At 42.5% G+C, this 23,098-nt stretch overlaps 2 protein-coding genes across 2 annotated transcripts in view; one reads left to right on the plus strand and one right to left on the minus strand.

Moving 5' to 3' along the window:
• The first annotated feature begins 3,520 nt into the window (after positions 1–3,520).
• Positions 3,521–8,626, plus strand: zic5 (zic family member 5 (odd-paired homolog, Drosophila)). Its single transcript, XM_046405014.1, has 2 exons — positions 3,521–5,167; positions 6,541–8,626. Exons 1-2 carry the CDS (start codon positions 4,126–4,128, stop codon positions 6,978–6,980), a joined length of 1,482 nt encoding a protein of 493 aa, XP_046260970.1. The 5' UTR covers positions 3,521–4,125; the 3' UTR covers positions 6,981–8,626.
• A 12,397-nt stretch (positions 8,627–21,023) lies between these two features.
• The window catches only part of clybl (citrate lyase beta like), a 55,925-nt gene continuing 53,850 nt past the window's right edge, over positions 21,024–23,098 (minus strand). Inside the window, exon 8 of the mRNA XM_046404184.1 lies at positions 21,024–23,005. Within this exon, the coding sequence (XP_046260140.1) occupies positions 22,910–23,005 (96 nt within the window). The 3' untranslated portion in view covers positions 21,024–22,909. The remainder of the gene's footprint in view (positions 23,006–23,098) is intronic.

Consider the following 23,098-nt stretch of genomic DNA (forward strand, 5'->3'; position numbering starts at 1 on the left):
GGCGGTGTAAAACATCCTCCTTTAAAAAGTATCAGATCAACTTATAATAAACTGCTATCAGAACATATCATATATAATGCTGATATATGTTTACAATCTATTATTATGTTAGGCTTAGGAATCATTGAAATCTCTCCACTCTGTTCCTCACAGCTGAAAAAGCATGTGTGGCTCCATATGGAGTCCAGTGGTTTTGCACTGGTTGTAGAACCACAACTGGGCCTTTAGTGGAGCTCCAGTGCTCACACTGGCAACCGCCAGTGGTTGTTGTTGGTTCTTTTTAATGGTTCCATATGTTGCTGGTTCTGCCTCCTCGGTGGTTCTCACATTCACCACAGCAATTAAGTTACATGTTATGGTGGTGAACTGCGCTCAGATCCAAGTTAACCATTAGTGACCTCTAAGGTCGAGCATTTCCTGAACTCACAATAATAAAGTTTACCAATAAAAGTCGGACTTTTTTATTTTAGTAATATTGACTTAGGATGACCCGCTGCTCTCTGTGAGCATGCGTGTGTGTAATGCTCGGTTTCAGCCCCGCTAACGATGCCCATAAGAAAACAATAGGCAGCAACCACTGCTGTTTACCCTGTCCACCAGAACTATTTCGTTATTAGATTTCCTTTTTGTTCCCAGACAGACACGAACACATATACCTGACAGATGGAAAACATTGTTGTTTAAAAAAAAATGCTTCATTTACTGGCAACTTTCCACTACAAGCATGCACTAAATCTGCGTGCAAATGGGGATACACAGGCCATACACCACAGCTGCTCATTCATGTACAAGTCAAAGGAAGTTTACTTACATTTTCACCAAATCAGCATCCCACAAGTGCTCCTGTTCCATTACACAACACCACCCTGTGTCTGTCTCAGCTCCACGACAAATAATGGTGAAGGCGAGGGAAACGTTTAAAAAGTTTTTTGAAATTGAGTGCAGCTCAGAGTGGGACAGGCTGAGCGTTGTGTGTGCCATTCTTCCAAGTCTATTTCAACCCGCACCACAGGAAACACAGGAGCTGATCCAAGTTCAAAGTCACGTCTGCCGACCCCTATAAGAAGTTCTTTATTTCTCTGGAAAACCACAAAACCTTACCGAGATTGGGAAAAAGAGAAAGAAATTTTTAAAAAAAAAGAAGAAGAAAAAAAATCTATCGGCCAGAGAGGTGCGGGGCTGCCCCTCTGCCTGGAGAAGAAAGGGGGTCTAGCCTATTGAAAATCCCCCAAAGACCAGTATTTCAACAGGTTTTGGGATCAGTAGACTATTACACATTGAGATGTGGCGTACAGAGTTTAAATATAAATCACTTGAAATATTACACAGAGTGAGAGCTGAAGTCAGAGCTCACATACATAAAGCTTATCGATAAAGTCATTAGTGTTGATCACACTTTGATCACACTCTGCCTGCGTATTATAACGAGGGGGAGAGGCGGGGGGGCGTATTTCTCCTCTCTGTTATCTGACAATATCAATATGTTGACACACTGGAAGGTTACTAGCGTGGCTTCCGTGACCTTGTGTTTCATGGATGTTTGACCTATGACCCGTTAAGACCACATATGTCGCCCCCTTGACTCCTTTTCGTAAAATAACCCTGTTTATGACAAAGCGTCTTTGTTTTAAAGAGAGAGGGAGAGAGAAGGAGAGGGAGGGAGGGAGGGAGGGAGGGAGAGATTTAAGATGTCCCCGCTCTTCCGTCTGAGGCATCGACAGCTCTGAGCAATTCCTTCAAGAAAGTTCAGGCTCCAGTTTCCCCTCTATTCATTTAGATCATCGGAAAAATACGAGTTACGTAAATTAATTTCCATTTGTTTGACACGTGATAAATATGATGAATGTGGCAAACGCAGCAGCAACGTGCCACACTGTGACCAAGTAATCTGGTGTGTATTGCAGAACCAACAGGGACAGGAAATCTTTTTACTGATTTTTTGTTTTGGTTTTTTTTTTTCAACAAAATTAGAATTCTTGTTCTTGTTAATTTTGTATGGTCCAGTTCAGTGTGATGTTTAATTGGATGTGTATGAAACGGGGGCCCCTCTAACAAATCATGAACAGTGCACACGGCGCTCCTCGGTGTTTTATGAGTTTCTAGAAGCTCTCTTTGGAGCTGAGCCTATTTTATTTATTTACAAAAAAAAAAATCCCCGAGACAGCGGCACACACACACACACACACACACACACAAGTGTGGTCGTGGCTGAAATATTGTACTAACTTGTACTGTACTGTGCTGTTTTAATTTGGATAAAGAGTCGCTGTGCAAATAAATTATTTTTTAAAAAAATGAGCAGCTGTTTTTAAACAATAAACAGGCAGAAATAATCTCAGCCTCACCTGAGAAAGCACTATGTCAGACTGTGCACTCAAACACAGCCAGTTACATTAGGAAGACTGCAACACCTTATAAATCAATTTTAGACGTTTTTGCGTATTATTAAGATCATAAATCAGTTTGAACAGAGCAGCATGTGCAACAGGCCAACAACATGTAAAACCTTCCCTGTAACAAGAGGGAAATCGACTAAAACACGTTCAGGAGTGGGCACATGTGGTGCTCATTCCAGTGTTTAAAGCTTCATATTTACATAGTTGATCCGGTTACAAGACACAACTTAGATGACGCGATGGTTTGTAGTCTGAGGCCGTTTATCACAAATCGATTGGAAAGGTGTGTGAATGAAGACATATCGATGACAGACGCACGTCCTGCTGTCAGCATGGACCGTTCAAACGGCGCCATCCGTCATAGTGAACTTGAATACAGTTTAACAAGTGTCTGACAGCCTCACTCATAACCAGCATTACCAAACGTTGGAAAATAAAGGTTAGCTGACAGGCTGTGAAACAAAGTAAATAAAAAAATAAAAATACAGGACACCTTCTACATATCAAGACATCCATTGAAATCAAAAGGTTACGGTGTAATAGCCTTGTCTTCCTTTACTGTTGCACGTTTAAAACTCACTCTAATGGCTAACTTAACTTACAGCCAAATATATTTAAATCAGAATAAATTATTACAATGGGATTTTTTTTATTGAGGCAGTATTAAAAAATGTCTGAACAAATATGACATTTTTAATGGTTTTCCTGACTTAAACATTGTGATCTGACTGGGATGGCAGACTACACAAACCCCACACTCCGTTTAAAGTTTCATTTTATTTAAGTGCAGTAGCATTAATATTTTTATCAGCATATCAAGAAAAAAAAATCATATTCATGCACAATCCAGAGTAACAGCTGCTGCAGGGAGAGTAAAGTGAACAACACCTGAAAAAACAGCAAACCAGACGCAAACCGGATGTTTTTAAATTTGTTTATTTAATTATCTTTTTTATTTCCTGTGTTTCATTTTTGGGGGGGAAGAAAATAGTGTGATTTAGCAATGCAGTGCGGAGGAGCGTTTTTTAATATTTTAACGAGAAACCACGTCTTGTCTTAGGAGTCACATGTTTTGGATAAATAAAAAAAAATACGCAAATACCAAATAAATCAACTTTGCGCCGTTACTGTTGTCTTCTTTACACATCTGCACACTGGCCACATCTCTTACGCCAGTTACATACATTACATCCATCCAGCAGCAGCGTGCTTTTTAATGATTTCTTCAATGGCGTCATCAAATCAATAGAGGGACACTTGGACAAACCAAAGCAGAGATGAACTAAGCTGCATTTATCACATAAAGTGACATTTCGGTCATCCACATGCGCCGGCGTCAGTAAACAGAAAGCCACACAAACAGATCTGCTGGTAACTTTGTGAGTACAACTTTTTGGAGTCAACAGCGATAAAGAGAGTGAGGGGGCGGAACCCTGCTGAGCCCCTGCGCTGAACGACAGCCAATCGCTTCGTTCTCCTAACTGCCAGTCACCAAAATCCGTCCAATACCCGCAGTGCCATTTCTAAACTGTATTCCCCACTGCGTCCTCCAACTGTTGTATGTTCTGCCAATCGCTTGAGGACAGAGTGGGAAAAGGAGCAAGCAGAGTTAGAAGCCGGACAAAAGAACTTATAGAGCCCTTATATACATATTTTCCTAATGTTTTAGAGAGCGTGGAGTGGTGAAAAAACAATTGCGGTGAGTGCGGATGGACTTGTTAGTGTAGTTATGGAACCCCCTTTAAGCAAGAGGAATCCGGCGATAAGATTAGCGGATTTGGCAGCGACTCAACCCCTTCCTCATCAGAATATGACAGGCTTCCCGGGGCTAGGGGGGCATCACCCTCTCTCCCACCATGCCCACCTCCACCCTGGGGAGCTGGGCAACGACCCCGGAGTGGCACTCACTCCATTTGGACCAGAGCACATGGCACAGACAAATGCTCTCAAACTTAGCCCATCTCAGCACATTCAGAGCCATCCCGAAGCCCAGACCGCGGCATCTTTCACTTCTGCTCAGACCACAGTTGGTTTCCCCGTGGCTCACCCCCACTCAGGCTACTCAAGCAGCAGGGACTTCATCCTCAGGAGAGAACTCTCAGCCTCTGCTATGCATGCACTTGGCGACCAGCATAGTTCCGCCTCCTCCCCTCATCACCATGGCATGTTCATCTCCCCAACAGGTGCTTATGGGCACACGGAAAGTGGGGCCCATTCACTTTTCACTGGACTTCACGACCAGGCGTCCCCAGGTGCCCACCACCATGCCCTCAATGGGCAGATGCGCTTGGGTATACCGGGGGACATCTACGGCAGGCCAGAGCACTTCGGGCACAGGCCAGAGCACTATGGACCCTCTTCTCTCCACAGCTACAACTCCATGAACCTCAATGTGAACATCGCTTCAGCTCCTCACGGAGCGGCGGGGGCGTTTTTAAGATACATGCGGCAGCCCATAAAGCAAGAGCTAATCTGCAAGTGGATTGACCAGGAACAAAATCAAAAAAAGCCGTGCTCCAAAACTTACAGCACCATGCACGAACTGGTCAACCACGTCACCGTGGAGCATGTCGGGGGACCGGAGCAGAGCACCCACGTCTGTTTTTGGGAGGAATGTCCACGGGAAGGAAAGGCTTTCAAAGCGAAGTACAAACTGATAAATCACATCCGAGTTCATACGGGAGAAAAGCCCTTCCCGTGTCCTTTCCCGGGCTGTGGAAAAGTCTTCGCTCGATCGGAAAATTTAAAGATTCACAAGAGGACTCACACAGGTCAGTACGTCTGTTTGTGTCTAACTTGTACGCCGCGGTGTGAAAAATACTGACCCTGTCTAGCTGCCTACATTCTAAACGGCTGGTCAATGCGACCGCGCGTAATTTCGCACACAAACATGCGAGTAAAAAAAAAAAAGTTATATTCAATGACGCCTTCGCACGATGGGCAAACGTGTTTCATTTCCTCTCTAAAATATAAACTTTTTTTTTTTTACTCTCCGAGATGCCTGCAGTAGGCGTGAGAGGATTAGAGCATATCATTCAGAAAACGTGCTTACGTACATACAGGACAGCGCTAGAACATGCGTAAATGTAATTATCCTCAAGCGTAGGACGTTTATGCATAAGCTCGGTGTATATATATTGAGGAGTGCATAGACATGTTTCACGATATCTTAACGTGTGCCAGATTCATTAGTTTGAAGTAGTGGTTTACTGTAAACCACCGGGAGCATGAGCTTTAGGCTGTGACCTCTGGACCGACATACAGAAGTAAAATGTGCATATCCGGATATGCCAAGTAAAACAACTAAGTCCTGATGAAAAGCATTGTGCTGTAAGTTCAAGACAGCGAGTCTCAGTAGGTTAACTTTCCCCAATGTTCCACAACTCACGAGAGATCCCTTCAAAAGCTGCGCGTAGTCTGAGGGTCGTGCTTTTGGCTAAGAGAGGAGCTTCATTTTTGGTCGTTTGCCACAATGCAAAGGCCTCTGTGCGCCTCAGTGAATTACACAAAATCCCCAGGGGGAAAAAAAATAACCAATGTAGCAAAAACAAGTCATTAGAGAATCACCTTCTTATTGTTTAGCATTCTGAAGACTCGCACTGCACACCCGAATCCACAATTGAAACAAATGCACGTTTTCCCGTTTCAGTGTGACTTTGTGTGTATGTGATGAGTTATAACCACCACACTGTACACGAACGACTCCTGGTGGTCTCTGGAGTCTGGACCCCCCCCCCCTCATCTCTCACACACACATACACATACATGTAACCAGAAGGCCCTAAGGCATGTTGCACGTGTTCACACAGGAAAAAGCTTTGGACAAGTGGGTGTGGAGTAGCGGCTGTATAGTAAATGTTTAGTGAGGAAGCTGTGGTGAAGAGGAAGCCCCAGTGGAGAGGCCCAGTCTCCTACACTGAGCACTTAATGACAAATGTTGTATTTATTTTAAGTTGGCATGAGGAGGAGGTGTTCTTCAGTACCTTACAGGAGTTATGGACTTTTGTCAATTTTCCGTTCTTATGTGCTGAGGTGTGTAGAAATGTAAATGCCCCTCGAGGAGGCTTTACCATGACAGTTTATTTAAAAGGCGATGACAATGCTGCACGTGACACTGACTGCATCTGTCTCTCATTTATTCAAGGCGAGAAACCTTTCAAGTGCGAGTTTGACGGCTGTGACAGAAAATTCGCCAACAGCAGCGACCGGAAGAAGCACTCTCATGTCCACACCAGTGACAAGCCTTACTACTGCAAAGTCCGCGGCTGTGACAAATCCTACACGCACCCGAGCTCGCTGCGGAAGCACATGAAAGTGCACTGCAAGTCCCCGCCGCCCCCTTCCACCAACGTCACCTACATTTCCTCCACGAACCCTCTTGGAGACCCTCTCTCGCCCAACTCCGAGCCGCACAGGAACCGCTCCGCGAACCTCTCCCCTCAGGTCACCAATCTCAACGAGTGGTACGTGTGCCAGGGGAGCGGAGGACCCAACCACCTACACACCCCCTCCAGCGACGTGCCAACGTCAGATTCAGACGATGAGGACTCATTCAGAAATTCAGACCCCAGGACAATGCTCTGATGCTCCCGTTTCCGACCACGTGACTGGCAAACTTGTCACCTACTTGACCCGTCAAGAGTGCGTAGATCCATGTTGGCCCGTGCGCTTGGGATACTGATCAGTTATTTTCACTGTTTTATTATTCTAACCACTGTGCTAAACGCAGATAATTCAGCATCAGAGCGAATCCAATGCAGGCCCAATAACGTGACAAAGCCTTTCTCTGAGGTCACTCCTGACCCCCCCCCCTTCAAATGTAGACCAAAACTGTCAAAATAAAACATTTAACACTGACGTTAGAGCTGAAATTAAAAGAAAAAACAAACTTTCCTTCTTCATTAGAAGGAGTGAGCCAGTTTCTGAACAGAGCTGTTAAAATCATTTTTAAAAAAAGAGCAATATGAAGGGTTTAATTAACTGCATAACTTTAGACTCAACTGGTGTGCCGAAGTGACATCTTTCATGTGACCTCCCATCATCCCCTTGCAGTTTAATAACTGGCCTGCTATCAATCACTGTCATATTCCAGACGTTTAAAGAAAACCAGAGGTACTGATTGTTCACCCCAAAAATGGCGACAAACGTTAATGGACGTGACATAAAAGATGAGACTTTTTATTGTTACTATTTCATGTGATTTCTTTAAAACGTGGTACAAACTTTGATAAACCAATAAAGAAAAAAGAAAAAAGGAGGAGGCAAACATCTGAGTGTCTTAAGGCTTCTCATTTACCTTTTCAGATTTATACAATACATGTGTTTGGATGGAATTTTGTAATATTTAAGAACTATTTAAGACTATATTTTATGCAAAATACACAAGTGTTATGCTCGTTAAAGAGTACGAGTAAGTCCCTTGAGACCCTAAATGTCTACACTGACAGGCTTTGGCCCTGCAGGATTTGTACATATGTAATTGTACTGATGCTTTGTGAATGTTGTGTAGTTTTAATTACCAAAAAAAAAAAAAAAAAAAAAATGTTGTTTTGTACATTGTAATTTATTTGCTGGTATCAATGTTGTACTGGAATTACAGGAACACCAAAGAAAAATAATATCAGTTTTGGTGATGCATAGTACCCTGCTGATGTTTTTTTTTTTTTTTTCATGTTAATATTTTGTTCACTTTTTTATTTTTAATTGTGGTCTGTAAAAAAAAAAAAGAGAACATTTACTTGAATAAGCTGTGTAATGTGAAAAGTCCCTCTCTCGCATGCCTTTTGTAGTGATCTGTCTTTCTCTTTGAGGTGCATGGTGCCGTTGGACATGATGGATTAAAAAAAGAAAAAAAAACAGATGTTAACAGAGTTATGACTCTCGATGTTCAAAATTACATTTACAATAGAAATTTCAATCTAAAAATGAATATTAAAAAAAAAAAACAGGACGTGTACAGTAAAAAAACCAACAACTGTCACGAGTGTTAGATATTAGAGAATCACTGTGCTTACGCAGGAATTCACTTGGACTTTTGTGATTGTGAGATTGCCACGTTTTGTAAAATATATTTTAGCAAGCTTTCCATTCTTTGTCAAATAATTCCCTTTTTTCATGTGAAATTCAACAAAACGTCATTTATGAAAAAAGCAGAAGGAGCTCTGTTCACTTTCTATCTTAACATTTCTATAAAATATCCCCAGTTATCTCAGAAAGGAGCCTAACGGCCAAGGAGGCTGCTTTAAACTAATCACTGAGCTAATGGGAAAACTTATAGCCCCCTGATGGCGCTACCTCTGAAAGGCGTGACAGCACAAAGCAGCCGTGGCATGAATCATTCATGGGAAAAATAAAAGATAAAAGATTTCTGACAATAAGCATTGCCTTGTATAGAGTGTATAAAACAAGTTCCCCCTCTTATTTCCTCCATTAAAACTCACAATCTCACTTTCAAAGAGTTGCCTGTCCAGTCTATAGAATTAAAATTGACCAACGCGAGTCCTGCACCACTTCAAAGGCTGCAGCTTCTGAGAGGAAGACTGGCCGCTTTGACAGTCTTCATGGTGCGTTAGGATTTCTATGGCAATTGGGTAGTGAGACGCTCACATTTGAATGTGTCTGGTTGAAAAACACTAACTGCCACTAAATGAACTATAATCAAAACTCAGAGTGCGCCATCTCCAGAAATGTGCCACCGTTGGCAGGTAGCTGACACACGAGCTGCAGACGCCCTGCCTACACCTGCCTGGTGAGGATTTGACAAATTCGAAGGGCAAAGTACAAAACTGAAACCTTGTTAAAACACACACACAGGCTGAAAATCATTCGGAGCTTCCACACCGCAACAGTTAAGTCACTTGAGTCAAGTCTGCCTGGAGGATGTTGGGACTTTAGCCACAAAATACACACATTTAATGAACACTTGAGTTCAAATAATCTCAAATATTAACCGCATTTTACAGCCCAGGAAAAGAGACACTTCAGCAGCACGGGGAGACCTTTAGGGAAAAAAAGTAACAACTACACGTTTGGTTATATTTAAAGGGCTTTATCAATTTTATAGCTGTTCTCTAAGCATTTCTTAAAACACTTTATATGCTTCATTCTAAGAATAAGCACTCGTGGGCCTCCTCTTGTGTTGTGCGTGGACTTTTATAGGGATAAGAGCCTGAGGAGCAGCCTGCTCTTGTACGTCCCGTTTGGAAACAGGCGCTCAATGAATGTTACAAAATAAACACGATGAAAAATAACCAGAGACAGTTCCTTCGGCATTAAAAGGAGGGAGACTTAATAAAAGGAGTGAAGCAGTCACCCTTCAGTGAGAAACGCTTTGAAGTAGAACTTATTATCTGAGAAATACTTTTTGGTTGTCCTAACGACGCTGCTGAATGGGAAAGGCGCTCCTTTGTCAGCGATTTGTTCTCCTTTAGTGTGATGCCCGTGGAAATCACTTACATGGGCCACCTTTACATACTGCCTGCAAATCAGTAACTGGCAGAGTCAGACATGCAGACGCCACTTTAGAGAGGACAAAGCAAAAAGTCGCAGTGAAAACGCTGCTGCCTCTCAATTGCGCCCTTTAAAGGGGTTGAATGATAATTTCTCAGACGAGCGTAGAACCAAAACAAATGCCGTCTTGTCAGACTTTACAAGCATTATCCATCTCCTGAATACTGTTGGCACAATACGCACGAAAATGGCTTGTGAAGTGATCATTTTGGTCACAAAAGTTAAGAGGCTCAGATGAAAATGCAGGTCATTTGAACCGAGCACCTGCGCCTGAAACGGCAGCGCGTTTATTGGCTCACCTTGATGTTCAGTTTATCTGGAGAGAAAGAAAAGAAAGGGGGGGGGCATTTTATTTAATTAATATTATTTCTAACTTTGGTTTTAAATCTTGTGAACAAGAAAGCAGGTGTGGATAAACAACCAGCACCCCCCCTCCCCACAAACACACACACACACACACACACACACACACGGACATACAGAAATGAAATATAGCAGAACAGCAGCACCTTGTGACAGCTTTGTTCCGCCTTCGCTGAGCTGCAAAATGAAATCACATTTCTCTCGTTTCTAAATATGAAAAGCGAAAGAGAAGAATTCAGTGATAAACGGAAGTAAATAATAAACAGAGTGTGGGCAAATATCCACATGTACCCAAATATGAGTTGTGGTCCAATGGGGGGAGAAATTCCCTCCATTTTTATGTTGCCTTATGTGAGTAATTAAGAAATCCGGCTCACATTTTTATTGCCGCTTCACCTGAACCTTTGAACGCACTGCGTAAATCCCCAAGAAGGAAGAATTTTAAGGTCAGACTTTGCTGTGAAATTCAGTGATGTTATGTTTCACAAAATGATCGTAAACTCCAAACCCATGTAATGTCCAATCACGAACATTAAAGTGCGTCTTTACACACCTGTTTGTCTGCCCCAGTCTAAACTTTGTCACAGTGTGAAACCTCCGCTCGTCAGATTCTCTCTTTCTCACAAGCACGCAGCTTTAACTCACACATATTTGCCATCCAGGCATTTTGCCAACTTTTTCCAAGCTCCCTACCTGCCTGCTATCTTTAAGTTTCATGATCAAGTCAGAAAACAACGCATTCCGCTTGCTTCACTCCAGATAGTGGACTCCGAGGCTGCCTTCGGACCTGATGTCCCCCCCCCCTTTTCCTTCCAAGAGAAGCAAGCGCACACACTCAGCTTTTATTCCGCCCTGCGAACAGTCACTGTGGGCTTTTACAGTAGCCTGCATGAACTCCAGTCTGCAGGGAGACAACTCGGCAGCAAGTTAAAGGAGCGACTCAAAACTTTTTTTTTTTTTTTTAAGGATAAGGACTCTTCCTGATTCGCGGATGGTGGAATCTGGAGGAAAGTCTGAATTGTTTGTGGGGTTTTACACTCGGACTGGCGGACTACAGGGGGAATGTCGCTCATCTCCAGCCCAGCTTCAGCAGCTGTGGTTTCACCTATTAGCCCCGATGTCTTTCCCAAAGGAGTGCGAGAGTTAAACATCTGACAGTGGGCACGCCGGGGGGTCACTCAACTGACCTGTGCTTAGGTTTACTTTCACAGGAACTTCATTAAATCAATTACCCGATGAGCACATCACGATTTTTGTATTTTTAATGACAAAAATATGCTTTTTTTTCTTTCACAGGCTTGGCCTAGAGCAACCTAAAAGTATAGTGGTGTCTTGCTAGGCGCCTCTACAATTAAACATAATCATAACCTGCATAGTACACTGTATGTTGCTGAGGGAAATTGGTCTATTTTTTTCTCTGACATTTAAACAGAGTTGTTTCTCTCCTTCCATCTCCAGCTAAGTGCCACTAAGACAGAATGTCAGCAGTCACAGCAACCTGCCACGGTTCCTCTGTTTAAGAAACATCATTTCAAGTACTTTTCTTGTTTTATTCCCTGAAGTTTCATAAAGCACGCGTTAGACTGTTTCATATGGCTCAAAGCATGACTGAAAGCTGTTTTATTCCAAAATATTTCTGTGCATGTGCAAGGATAAACAATTATGGAATTAACTTGTGTTTAAATGTGAATAAACAGACAAAAAAGAGAAAAAGAATAATTTAAAAAAGAAGAAGAAGAAAAAGAATCAAATATATTAAAACAGAAAAGATTTTGCTCATTGCTTATTGCTGCTTATTGCTCAGAAATAAATGAAAAGAGATTATTTGGAAAATTCCCATAGCAGGTGCCATGCACCAGGCTGTGCCATATGGCATAAGGCCTCTGTGTGTGCACAAACTTGCAAAAGCACATGGAAATGATAGGCTTAATTTAAGTCATAATGTGACTTTTCATTGTTTAAATAAATAGAAAAAAATTTTTTTTGCACCAACTTTAAATTACACACATTCAGATAATTATTTTCTTGTTGCTCATACAGAGCAACCTCTCAAAAAACCAAACGCCCTTATGAGTTCAGTGACATGACAGATCAGTGCAGCACCAGTGGAGCCATAATTATAACACTGGAAATAAATCTTTACTCAACTGATTTTCTATACTGTCACGTGTATCCCGGCTACTTTACAGTCATGCACTGCTATTCAGAAGAGGATGATGCATCACTCAGAAACTGACATAATATCTGGTGGCTCAGTAACATCTGTGGGGGTAGAGACTTGGTGCTGGTCCAAAGCCCCATCCCAGGACTGGGAGCCACTCCAAGGCAGTAGGTGAGGAGAGCAAGGTCGTCCACGGACAACCGCATGAGCCAGGCCCTGCTATCTGGCCCTTATATAGCCCACCGGCCAGAAAGTAGAAACTAAAGTGCAGATAAGCGTGAGCATGCTGCCCCAGTAGTCTCTTACTGAATGACAGGGCTTTCCTAAAAGCCTCTAAATGCAGGATGTAGGCTTCAGTGTACTTGGAAACTAGGGCTGACCAGGGTGGAGGGAAATGGTGAACGATATACTCTGTCAAAGAGAAGCAGATGGACTTTTTAGTGTAGGATATTTTGATTTGTACCCAGGGATGATACTGCTTACAAGCTACTTTAGCCGAAACTAAAGGAAACAGCTTCATCTCTGGCACATCCTGTATGACTCTAAATCTGCTGCAGTTATTTTAAGTATATGAGCAGAAAAATGATATTAGCACCACAAATACTGCACTGCATTCAAGTCAAAATAATGTTTCAACTCCTTAATCTTGCTTATTTTTCACGTACTGTTATTGAAGACATGCTGATACTTAGAAACTGACCTGGGACAAAAATAGCAGACAGAGGCCTCCGATGAATTCTTTATGTGTCAGGGATTACTTTCACCATTGTGATCCTCACTAATCAAATTTAAATCCATGTATCTGCCTTCCTTTTCAACTCAACATATCTTAAAAACCTATCTATGATTGACCAAAATGATTTCAAAAGCATAGTGCCAGTCCACCATTTTAATCCACCCCCTTTCCTTTGCCTCTCCTTTCTTACCATCACTTTCTCCATTGTGGGCAAAGATTGGTATCAGTACCAGATTTGTGCAGAACTATCACGCCTGCAACATCAGAGGGTTGGGCCTGAATGCATCTGGTTTTATTGTGGAAAAGGTCAGCATTTAGAGAGGGGGGAAGTCATTCTATCACAGCTGGGGAGAGGGGAGCGGGGACATCTTTAGAAAAGCGAGGCAAGAGAAGGAAGAGGGTTTGCATACAGGTAAGGAGAGAAGGGGAATGAACAGACTGAACTCAAGAATCAGTTATAGTAAGACAAAAAGACAAGTCATCCATGCCAACTGCAGTTGAGCTCTGGACTCCTGCTCGTATATGAACATCTGACTGTCTTCATATAGATGAGCCACTATAGCTTCATCATGGCCAAACTTGTGAAATTGGTTACCATTCATCCTCAGCTTCCAGTCTCCCTGTAGGAGCTCTAATCCAATGTGATAAGGCACTGCACTAGCAGGAAAGTATCCAGTGTGGAGGCACCACTGCCTCCTCAACCATGCAGAGCCAAGACCTCCCTCTGACTTCATGGAGGTGACTGCATGGATCCCAAACATCACAAGCCCCACACCCATACTCTTTAACAGGCTTGGGTTTGGAAATGACAGATATGGCTGTGGATGGGCAGAAGAAAATGTGGTGTCTTGATGTTTCCAACTGAACAGGGATAAGCCAGAACGGATATATGGCTGGATAGGCAATGAGATTGAGCTATGGGGTCTCCATCTGACCGACGGCTTCAAAAGAGATGTGGCGTTGGTCTGCCGAGGCCCCAGATGAGGCTTAGGACATAAATGATTGAAAACCAAGATGACCTATGGTATTAATGATGTCCAGCTTTTCCATCCACTTTTCCATTCCTTACCTCGCTTTGTGTGGCAGAAAAGATGTCTGACCCAAACTGGCAATTGAGATATTCAGTATAGCAAACAGAAACAGAGACACAAAACAGGACATAAGCAAAACACCTATTAGGCTGAACTATTTTACTTGCTGTGAAGATGCTGATGACAGCCATAATGTGTCTGGTTGTCCCACAGGACACTTAGCTCTGGACTGTCCCAATCACAAGACTAATTGTATAATTAGGCCAGCTCTGTTGGGGATAGGCACCTTTTGGCCCTTCGCAGACACTTGCCATGGTAAATGACAGTATATCTCACAAACTATAAAAGCTTATCCATCTTAGTGACACTAAACCTTGAGAGATGGTGATATTTTATTAACATGACTGATAGTTTGGCAAGACCCTGAAAACATAGGCTGTGACTCTCAAGAGGGCTGTGATCAAAACACAGTGTGTGCTTATTATAAATATGCAGTGTTTACATTTACACACAAATTTACTTAGTTTTAATGACATTGTTTACTTTGTTCTATTTTTTAAATAAATACTATAAATACTTAAATATAACCTGTTCTCCTCTGCATTGTGAGAAGACCAGCCAGCAGATTATGTATTCATCTCTTCAGAGGGAGGTTGCAGAGTGCTGCTTTTCCATCATAAGTGAATTGCTCCTGAGGAGAAAATGCAGGGGCCCCTCCCCTCTGCAAACACTCAGAGTCCTTATTTCCCTACTACAGCCCCTCCTTAGATTTTCAGCATCACCATGCACATCATTATCGTTGTCAAAAAGTTGTGCGCGGAGTATGAACTCTCGGTGATGGGGGGAGCTGTGGCAGGCGCTGCCCGAGGGGGAGCCAGGGGGGAGTAGGGGTGACGTGCAGGTGTTGGTGCCTCAATTTTGACCGGCCGCGGCGAGGTTAGGACACCTCTCCATCCAGGAGGGCCCCATAGGTGCCCTCATTACGCAGGCCCCTGTAGCACGGGGCGGCGTGCGCATGGAGAGGAGAGGCGCGACTCCTTACGCTCAAAGACTGCCTCTCCCACCTGGCCTCTGTCTGTCTGTCACAGCTCCTATAGAGAAGACTCCCAATATGAATTATAATAAGCATAATAACAATCCCGTGGCTGCAGGAAAACTGAATTGGCTATTGGTAATGGCGATTTATTAGAGCCAGTTAGGCAAGCATCAATTTCTCAACGCCACGGAGATGTCATATAAACTGAGAACAATAACCTGAGTCATCACTTAAAAAGTTAGACACTCATCGTCCCCTGACCTTGTTGCTGTATCTGCTCCAAATTCTAAAAGATCGAGTTTTTCCTCTCCGAAACCTTTGAGGCGCAGTCATTGCTAGAGATCTCCTCTTCATATTTTAGGATGCACTCCTGGGAAGTATATCAACCGAATGAAGTTTCTCCAAACTTCCCCGCCGCACACTGTGACCGAGATTCAAAGGGCAAGTGGTGCTTCATTAACCGTATCCCCATTTACTTTAGATCCCCCCTGAGTCTCAGAGAGAGCGGATTAATGTCAATTACCTGTCATTTTGCAACACCTACAATATGTTGTGTCGGCTCGGGCTTTTCCTCAGAAACACTTTCAAATGACCAATTTGCCACAGTTTTAACAAGAACAGAAAAAAAAAACTCTACATGCCAATTGTAATTTTAATTTCATATATTTTAAGAATTTTGATTGCTCGCTATTGCTTATTAAGCTCCAGCTGAAACTTTGCGCAAAATACGATTTTAGGACTATATGTCACTTAAAAAAATAAATAAAAATAATAACAATCGCAGGCTTAATCTGTTTAAACTATTCAAACAAACGAATAATTAAGCGCATTTGAAATGACCAAAAATAGTATAATTGTTTCTTAAATCCCAATTAGCGTGTTCCTTGGATTACAACAAGTTTGAACTATTTAACAAGCTAATGAATACAGATTAGTTGTGATTATTTATTATGTTTCAATAAAGTGGAGGCTCCTCTTATGCGAAATAGTAGCTGTCTCCAGCTCAGTGTAGACCTATAAAGACCTGAAGTAATGGCCCGCCATGCATGAAGACCGCACTAAACAAGAAGCAAGAGTACTGGACAAAGAAAACACCATCAAGCTCGAGGACCAATGAGGGGTTTCTTTCACTTTTCAATCACTCCTAGTCGTGCTCGGGATTAAGAGAGGGCTCTTGACTCTCTCTTTCACACAAAACCAAGAGTGCTTGTCAGCAACTTGAAAGAAAAAAAGAAGAGAATAATACGTGAGTCCAGGGTTATCGTGTTTAATTGGATTAGATGGTGTCATGTTGGAGACCGGAGCATGACAAACAAGACATAGACGGGAACACGGCTGGAATATGAGCTATACATCCTTCTTTTGCTTGGAAAATATTTAATAAAACAAATCCAACGTTAATGATATTTTATTTGTTATTTTATTTAGATGGAAAAGTACTTAAAAACGCCCCCCCCCCCCCAAAAAAAATCATTTGCAGAAATAGTGCATGTCTTGGTGTACCTCCATGACGTGAAACACTGTGGCACTGGAGAGGTTTATATTGTCGGGATTGTGTTGTTTGGCTGTGTGCTGCGCTCATCTGTGCGTCAAGCAGCGGCAGCAATAACAAGGTGCGCGCAGCTGTGCGTGCAGGTGCGCGGCCTCCACCTGCTCAAAGGCACACAGACAGACAGACAGAGAGAGAGAGAGAGAGAGAGAGAGAGAGAAAGACGAGTGCAGATCAAAGGCTTGGTTTTCGATTGTGCAGAGACGTGGGGAATTATCACCGGATTCGCATCGATGTTTCCTTTCAGCTTTATCATCTCTTAAATGTGTAAAAGAGAGAGTTTCGCAGCTTTTACGAGATAAATTACGGGCCAGAAGTTAAAGAAGTAAAAGCATGACTTTAATATTTGGATGCAAATTTTTTTGGAAGCCTGAAACCTGATGTTGAGACATCGTTTTATTCAACAGTAATTCACTGTATCAAAAGTTCCGAGCGTCCCCACAAAGTCAGCCGGTGTTTCGCACCATGTTGCTCAAACACAACGTCTGTGAACGGAAAAGAAACAATAAACAAAGAAATAAAATTGCAAGGTTCCGTGAAGCCACTGTGGAAGCGTTTACAGAACATCTTCAGACAGCGACAGCGTCCAGGTAAACAGGGAAGAACAAAGAGACGGAGCAGAGTGGGATGAGAGGGACGGCCGAGTCTCAGTGCGCACACACGTTCCTCACATCTGTCTGGAAAGTTACAAAGCCTCTTGGCCGAATATTTCTGCCTGCCTGAGAATTTGGTTTAATCACATTTTCAACAGGATAAAGATATGCAACCCATCAATCACTTGACTTCGGCTTCACATTTCACTGCCTAATTAGCTTTTAGAGGCAGGCGTGAGATTTGATCTCCGCTCATGTCTGCATGACCACAGACCTGCTCATTTTATGAGGTGCTGAGACTTTTTTTCTCTCCTTTAAACTGTCTGTGTCGGACAAGTAAACTTTCTATTGGTCTGTCTTGTCTGGTGCGTTCTGGGACAACAACAAAAACAACAAACAAACAAACAAATAAGATCCACGAGCTCGTCTGTGGCTCCCTCATGTAAAACATGAAGTTTGGGACGTTAATGTTGAATATGTGGCAGAAACGCGCGTGTGGATAAGGTCAGAACAGGCCTAAGACATCCATCCCACCTCAGTTGAGACATACATGGCAGGTTATTGTTTGTACTCTAACCTTAACATGTAAATAAGCCGCTGAGGGAATAAAGCAGAGATAAAATCGTGCGTTTGTACTGCAGTGAGGATGAACTCGTTTAGACGTTTAGAGGAAACTTGAAAGAGTCGCAGCTGACGACAGATGGACACTTGAGGTATAAAAAAAAAGCCGAAAAAGTTGCAGACTTTTTGTCGCTCTGTAACGACTCTCATTACCATGCCAACCCTCCTCCCCCTCCTCCCCCTTCCTCCTCGTCCTCCACCCCGACACCCTTCCTCACTCCTGGCAACAGCAGACAAAGCGGGCGGATTTTAGTGGTCTCCGCCGGGGCCGGTCAGCCTTTGATCTGAGCCCGTTAAGGAGAAGGGAGTCTGGGGGGAGTCAGGCCAAGAGGAGGGCTGTGAAGGAAGGTAAAGTCACCTAATAATATTTTACCTCTTCTTTTTATTATTATTAAATAACCTGACCGGAATTGAACTATCCTTTTGTGGGACAGAGCAGGCCTGCATCCTACTTTGCATTGGAGGTAACACCTCTGAGGTTAAGATAGGCCTGAAACCTGCTCTGTTAAGAGGCTACATTCAATTCCTTTTACCTTTTGCAGACCATTGTAACCAGACAGGTGAACACACCGCGGGGCAGCCTGGACTTTAAAGGAAACGGACCTCCAAAATTAACTCTGCAAGAAGCACGATGGGCCTCCGAGAGGCCTGGACCAGTTCGGTGGCTTTAAATTAAATGGAGACAGCCTCCCCACCCATCACTTTCAGAACAGACCTACAGCAGGTGGGCTGCAGCTACAGCACCACAACATCAATACCTGTCTGGTGTTGTAAATGCAGTATTTTCTAAATTTGACCTGCAAAGGGGAAACAATAATTGCATAAAATGTATTTTGTTGTGAAAATTAATATGGTTTAACGTGATGCTCAGAGACTCATTGGCGGCCTCAAGTAGATTAATATCACAATATAAAAGTGAAAAAAAAACTTTTTTCTTTTTTTTTTTTTTTTTTAAAAACAAGGGATTTAACATTTCTGATGCTGTTCCCTGCAACGTCTCTCCGTCGCCTTTGACTGCCTTGCTGACGGGGACATTCAGACAAAAGGTCTTCTCAAATGAAGTTAGTAATGGTCCACATGTGCCAGATCACTCAGGCAGCACAGACAGACAGGCAGGCCGCAGTCAATTTCATATCGTGCAAACGCACTGGGGGAAAAAAAGGCTGGACATGCGCCTGTCAGCAGTGGGGAAATAAAAGCCTCTGCGTAAAAAAAACCGAACAAAAAGAAGACACTGACTGCTGTTAAACAAATGTTCCTCTCACATCCGTTTCCAGTCAGAGTAAAGTAGCTGATAATACTGAAGAAATTAAGTCTGTGGTCATAACGTCGGTGTAGAAAAAAGTATCCCACATTATTTATTTTAAATTCCATTTCCAAAGGAAAAGAAAAAGATGTAGTCGGTTTTCTTACAGCTGAATTATATCTCAGTCACAGTCCCAGAATGCTTATTTAAGGAGAAAGAAAAAGAACTAACTTCTTTTTAATTTAAAGTATTTTTATTAATATTTTAGAAAAGGAATAATTGATAGGAAAAAACACCGTTGTCTGCCTGAGGGCTGTGATATCCTGAAAATTAACAACGGGTTGTAATGAAAGATGGCCTGTTATGGCCTGTAAGAAAATCTTCTAATTTATTTAAACAATATCGTCCAAATATTGAAACAGAGTTAATAAGCTTAAACTAAATGTTTTATGTTGATGAGCTCTGCACACGTTAGATTTTAAGCCATTTTACCTAATAGGTTTACACTTCTCAAACTGAGCCACAGCTACAATAACGACGTATTTTATTGCTTTAGAATAATCTTTTGCTGCAATTACTTTGTCATATATTGTCATTAGAAGTCTATTAAAACATCAAGTCATTATTTGGGCATCCCCGGGCGGGGAATTAGAATAAAACCATCTTTGCCACACGGGTCCCATTTAGATTAATGGAAAAATATGTAAAACATTTCGTTTTAATTTTCCTCTGACAGTGTTTTGCATATATGCATTTTCTCCGCCTGCGCTGTCTCTCATAATTTATGAAAGCAATCTCGACCAACATATTACCGGGCTATGAAATACTGCTCGCAGCCTAATTGATTCCCGTCACAATTTTGTGAGGTTATAATCGTGTTAATTGTAATTTACTCTCTGAGGGAATACCGGAGAGATGTATTTAAATAAAAGCGCCGAGCGGACTGAGGAGATTATATCAGTTCCACACATAATAGAAATGTCATGTAGAATTACACAGCGGAGGCAGACAGGGATGCATTCCAATAATCAACAAAGATGTCACTGACATCTTTTGCTTTTTCATTTCCAAATTACTGAACTGCAAAGTCGTCAAGGTGCAATGAGAGCTGAGCTGAAGGAGCTCCATAAAGGCCAAAGGACATAGTTTGTCTCACTTTTAATGGGGGTGGGGGCTGAGACAGGGTGGATGTTAGTGGAATATCACACACACAAACAGGATTAATGGATAGGGGGGGGAAGAAAAGAAAAATGTGGCACACAAACACCCACAGTGGATGTTGTGTTTTGTTAAACACGGCCAAATAATTTCCTGATCATCCTCAGAAGAGTTGCCCTTTTTGCTTTGTCCCTGCATGATGCCCTGTGCTGCTTCCTCTGCTTAGAGTTCTTCCTTCCTGTCTGTGGGGACACCTGTTGGTGCAGAGCAGCTTGGAAAAAGCCGACTTGTCCCGTCAGACTGGCCTCTTTCACCACTAAAGTCACCTGGTGAGCCTCTGTTGAAGTCTGAGTGCTGGATGTTCACAGCCATGTGTGTAAGAAGGATTTTCTCTAGGCTATTATGCAGTTTCACTCAATAGGAACAGTTGAAGCTGCTTTATTAAACATTTGGGAGGGAAAAAATTACATTTCAAAGCATTAAATGTTATAATTCATCAATGTGAAGAAAAAGATCCAAGTGAACCCACGCAGAAACTGGCTGCTTTCCTTAATTTAAACTGATGGAGGCAAAACTGATTATCAAACATGAAATCAAACAAGAAAGTGAAACAATCATCTTTGAGAACAGCATTTTATTTGTATTTAACTGTTTTAACAATTAAAAGACACATCTGACTTGCCTTAAACTTATTCACACGAGTCAACGTCAATTTTCAATACGGAACCTTTTCTGCATTCATTTCAGATTGAACTGCAACAGGACTTAGCTGCAACAAACTTACCATTAATCAAAGTTTTAAAAGTCCACATGAAAGTTTTAAAGTTTAATTAAAATCCACCGTGTCCGTTTTAATGACACAGCACAAAAATAAGACATGTTATGACTCAGGCAATCAGCACAGGCTTTTCACAAACATCTCCATTAAATATCACACCGTTCAAGTGGACCAAGTTTAAGTTATGAGTTCTTCAACATTTCTATTTTTCTATCTACAGATCCGCACAGGATGGCTCTACCCAAATGATGTTGTTGATTTATTTAATGAAAGTCATACATAATAGCAGTTTTGTCCACTAAGCTCGAGTGGCTGAAAACAAACAAACAAGCTGAATGTGATTTCCCGACAGAAAAAGTGAGCCAGGGGTGAGAGAAATATGTGGCCAAATGCCAAAGAGACAGCTTACTGTTTGGGTCTTTGGCTGGGCGCAGGAGCGGCTTCGATCTTTTTGTCTGGCCTGGCCTGGCACAGACCACAGTCCTGCCCCAGACACAATAGCTCATACAGTACGAGAGAGAGAGAGAGAGAGAGAGAGAGAGAGAGATGAGTGGATGAGATGGGTTAGGGGAGGTGTGGTGCCTTTCATTACCATGGTCACCAATGGCACTATTAACCATTCAACACCCCCCCAATTATCCTCCCATCCACAGTCAGAGAGACAAAGCCTCGGTCCTGGTCTGCTGGAACAACACGGCCACTAATCTGTCTCACTCTAACATCACACCCACTTCACTGTCTCTGCAAGTCACAGGAGCCCCACTCTACTTTATTTGTGACATCGCAACAAAGGACTTTACTGAACTTGTTAAGGAGTTTTTTTTTGTTTGTTTTGTTTTTTTTAATAAGAGTGACCATTCAAAACCATGGATAGCAGAAGACGAAGAAGAAGTCTTATCTCTAATGAGAGATCAGGTAAAGAACACTGCCACAGCATGTGTATGTATGCAGTGTTTACTTTTCGTATAGGTCATGGTGTGTTTGACGCCACACGCCTTCCTCATCAAGGCTCACAGCTGCCACAGAGTGAGCAGCGTGTCCTTACTAAGGAGACTGACACAAAAAAAGCTAAATTGTGAGTTTACGCACTTCCATTTGTGTGTGTTTTTTTTTTTTTTTTTTTTTTTTTAAGCCAACAAGACTTTGATGTTTTGTGAGTAAGGCCCTGGGCAGGGGCAGGGGGCTGAGGCCTGACTGGAAGGCTGGTGCCTAATGAATAGATCCACAACAGTGGCTTGTTGTGTTTGTTTACCCTTTTGCCCAGCTGCCTGGACCATGAAGATGGGGGAGCATTCATCATGACCTACAAGAGATGGAAGGCGCGGTCGCACAAACTGGAGAGTGACATGATGGGGCACACACTGCAGAGTGTGCCAAGAAAGTGCCCACACAGGGCACAAATCCTCGACACTTCGAGATTCAGCTATCTGCTGTTGCTGCTCGCTACATAATTTCATGTAGATGAGAACAACCGAAGGTCCATTTCAAACAGAAAGTGAGTCTACACTTGAATACCACATCTTCCCTGTGATTACTACGACACTCAAACAAATTTAATTAAAACATTTCAAAAATGATCAAAACCTTAAATTTAAACCACAATTTCCAACTTATGTCAGTGGAAAGTGAAAGCGCTGTTTTCATCGTGAAGCCTGCAACGTTTCCAGTCGCCTTTGACCTTTCCTGTCAGGGTTCAGTTCACGCTTCCTCCAGTTTCTTCCCACCAGTCCCGTTATTCCTCTGGCACCACGACGGATAGTGTTATGATGTTCTGTGCCTGCTTCACCGAGGGCATGTCAATCATGCTGCCACGGAAAGTGAACGCACCCTGAGCAGGTTTACAATAGAGGTGAGAACAGGAAGAGAAACATTAGAATAAACATCCAGTCAGTGCACTTTAAAATGTCCTCAGAAGAAGGCG

Source organism: Scatophagus argus, chromosome 11 (genome assembly GCF_020382885.2).
Source record: "Scatophagus argus isolate fScaArg1 chromosome 11, fScaArg1.pri, whole genome shotgun sequence".
Classification (NCBI taxonomy): Eukaryota; Metazoa; Chordata; class Actinopteri; family Scatophagidae; genus Scatophagus; species Scatophagus argus.

Coding starts and splice junctions, on each gene's coding strand:
- zic5 (XM_046405014.1), top strand. CDS start 4,126: ATGGAACCCCCTTTAAGCAAGAGGAATCCGGCGATAAGATTAGCGGAT. Junction 5,168..6,540: donor TCACAAGAGGACTCACACAG/GTCAGTACGTCT, acceptor CATTTATTCAAG/GCGAGAAACCTTTCAAGTGC.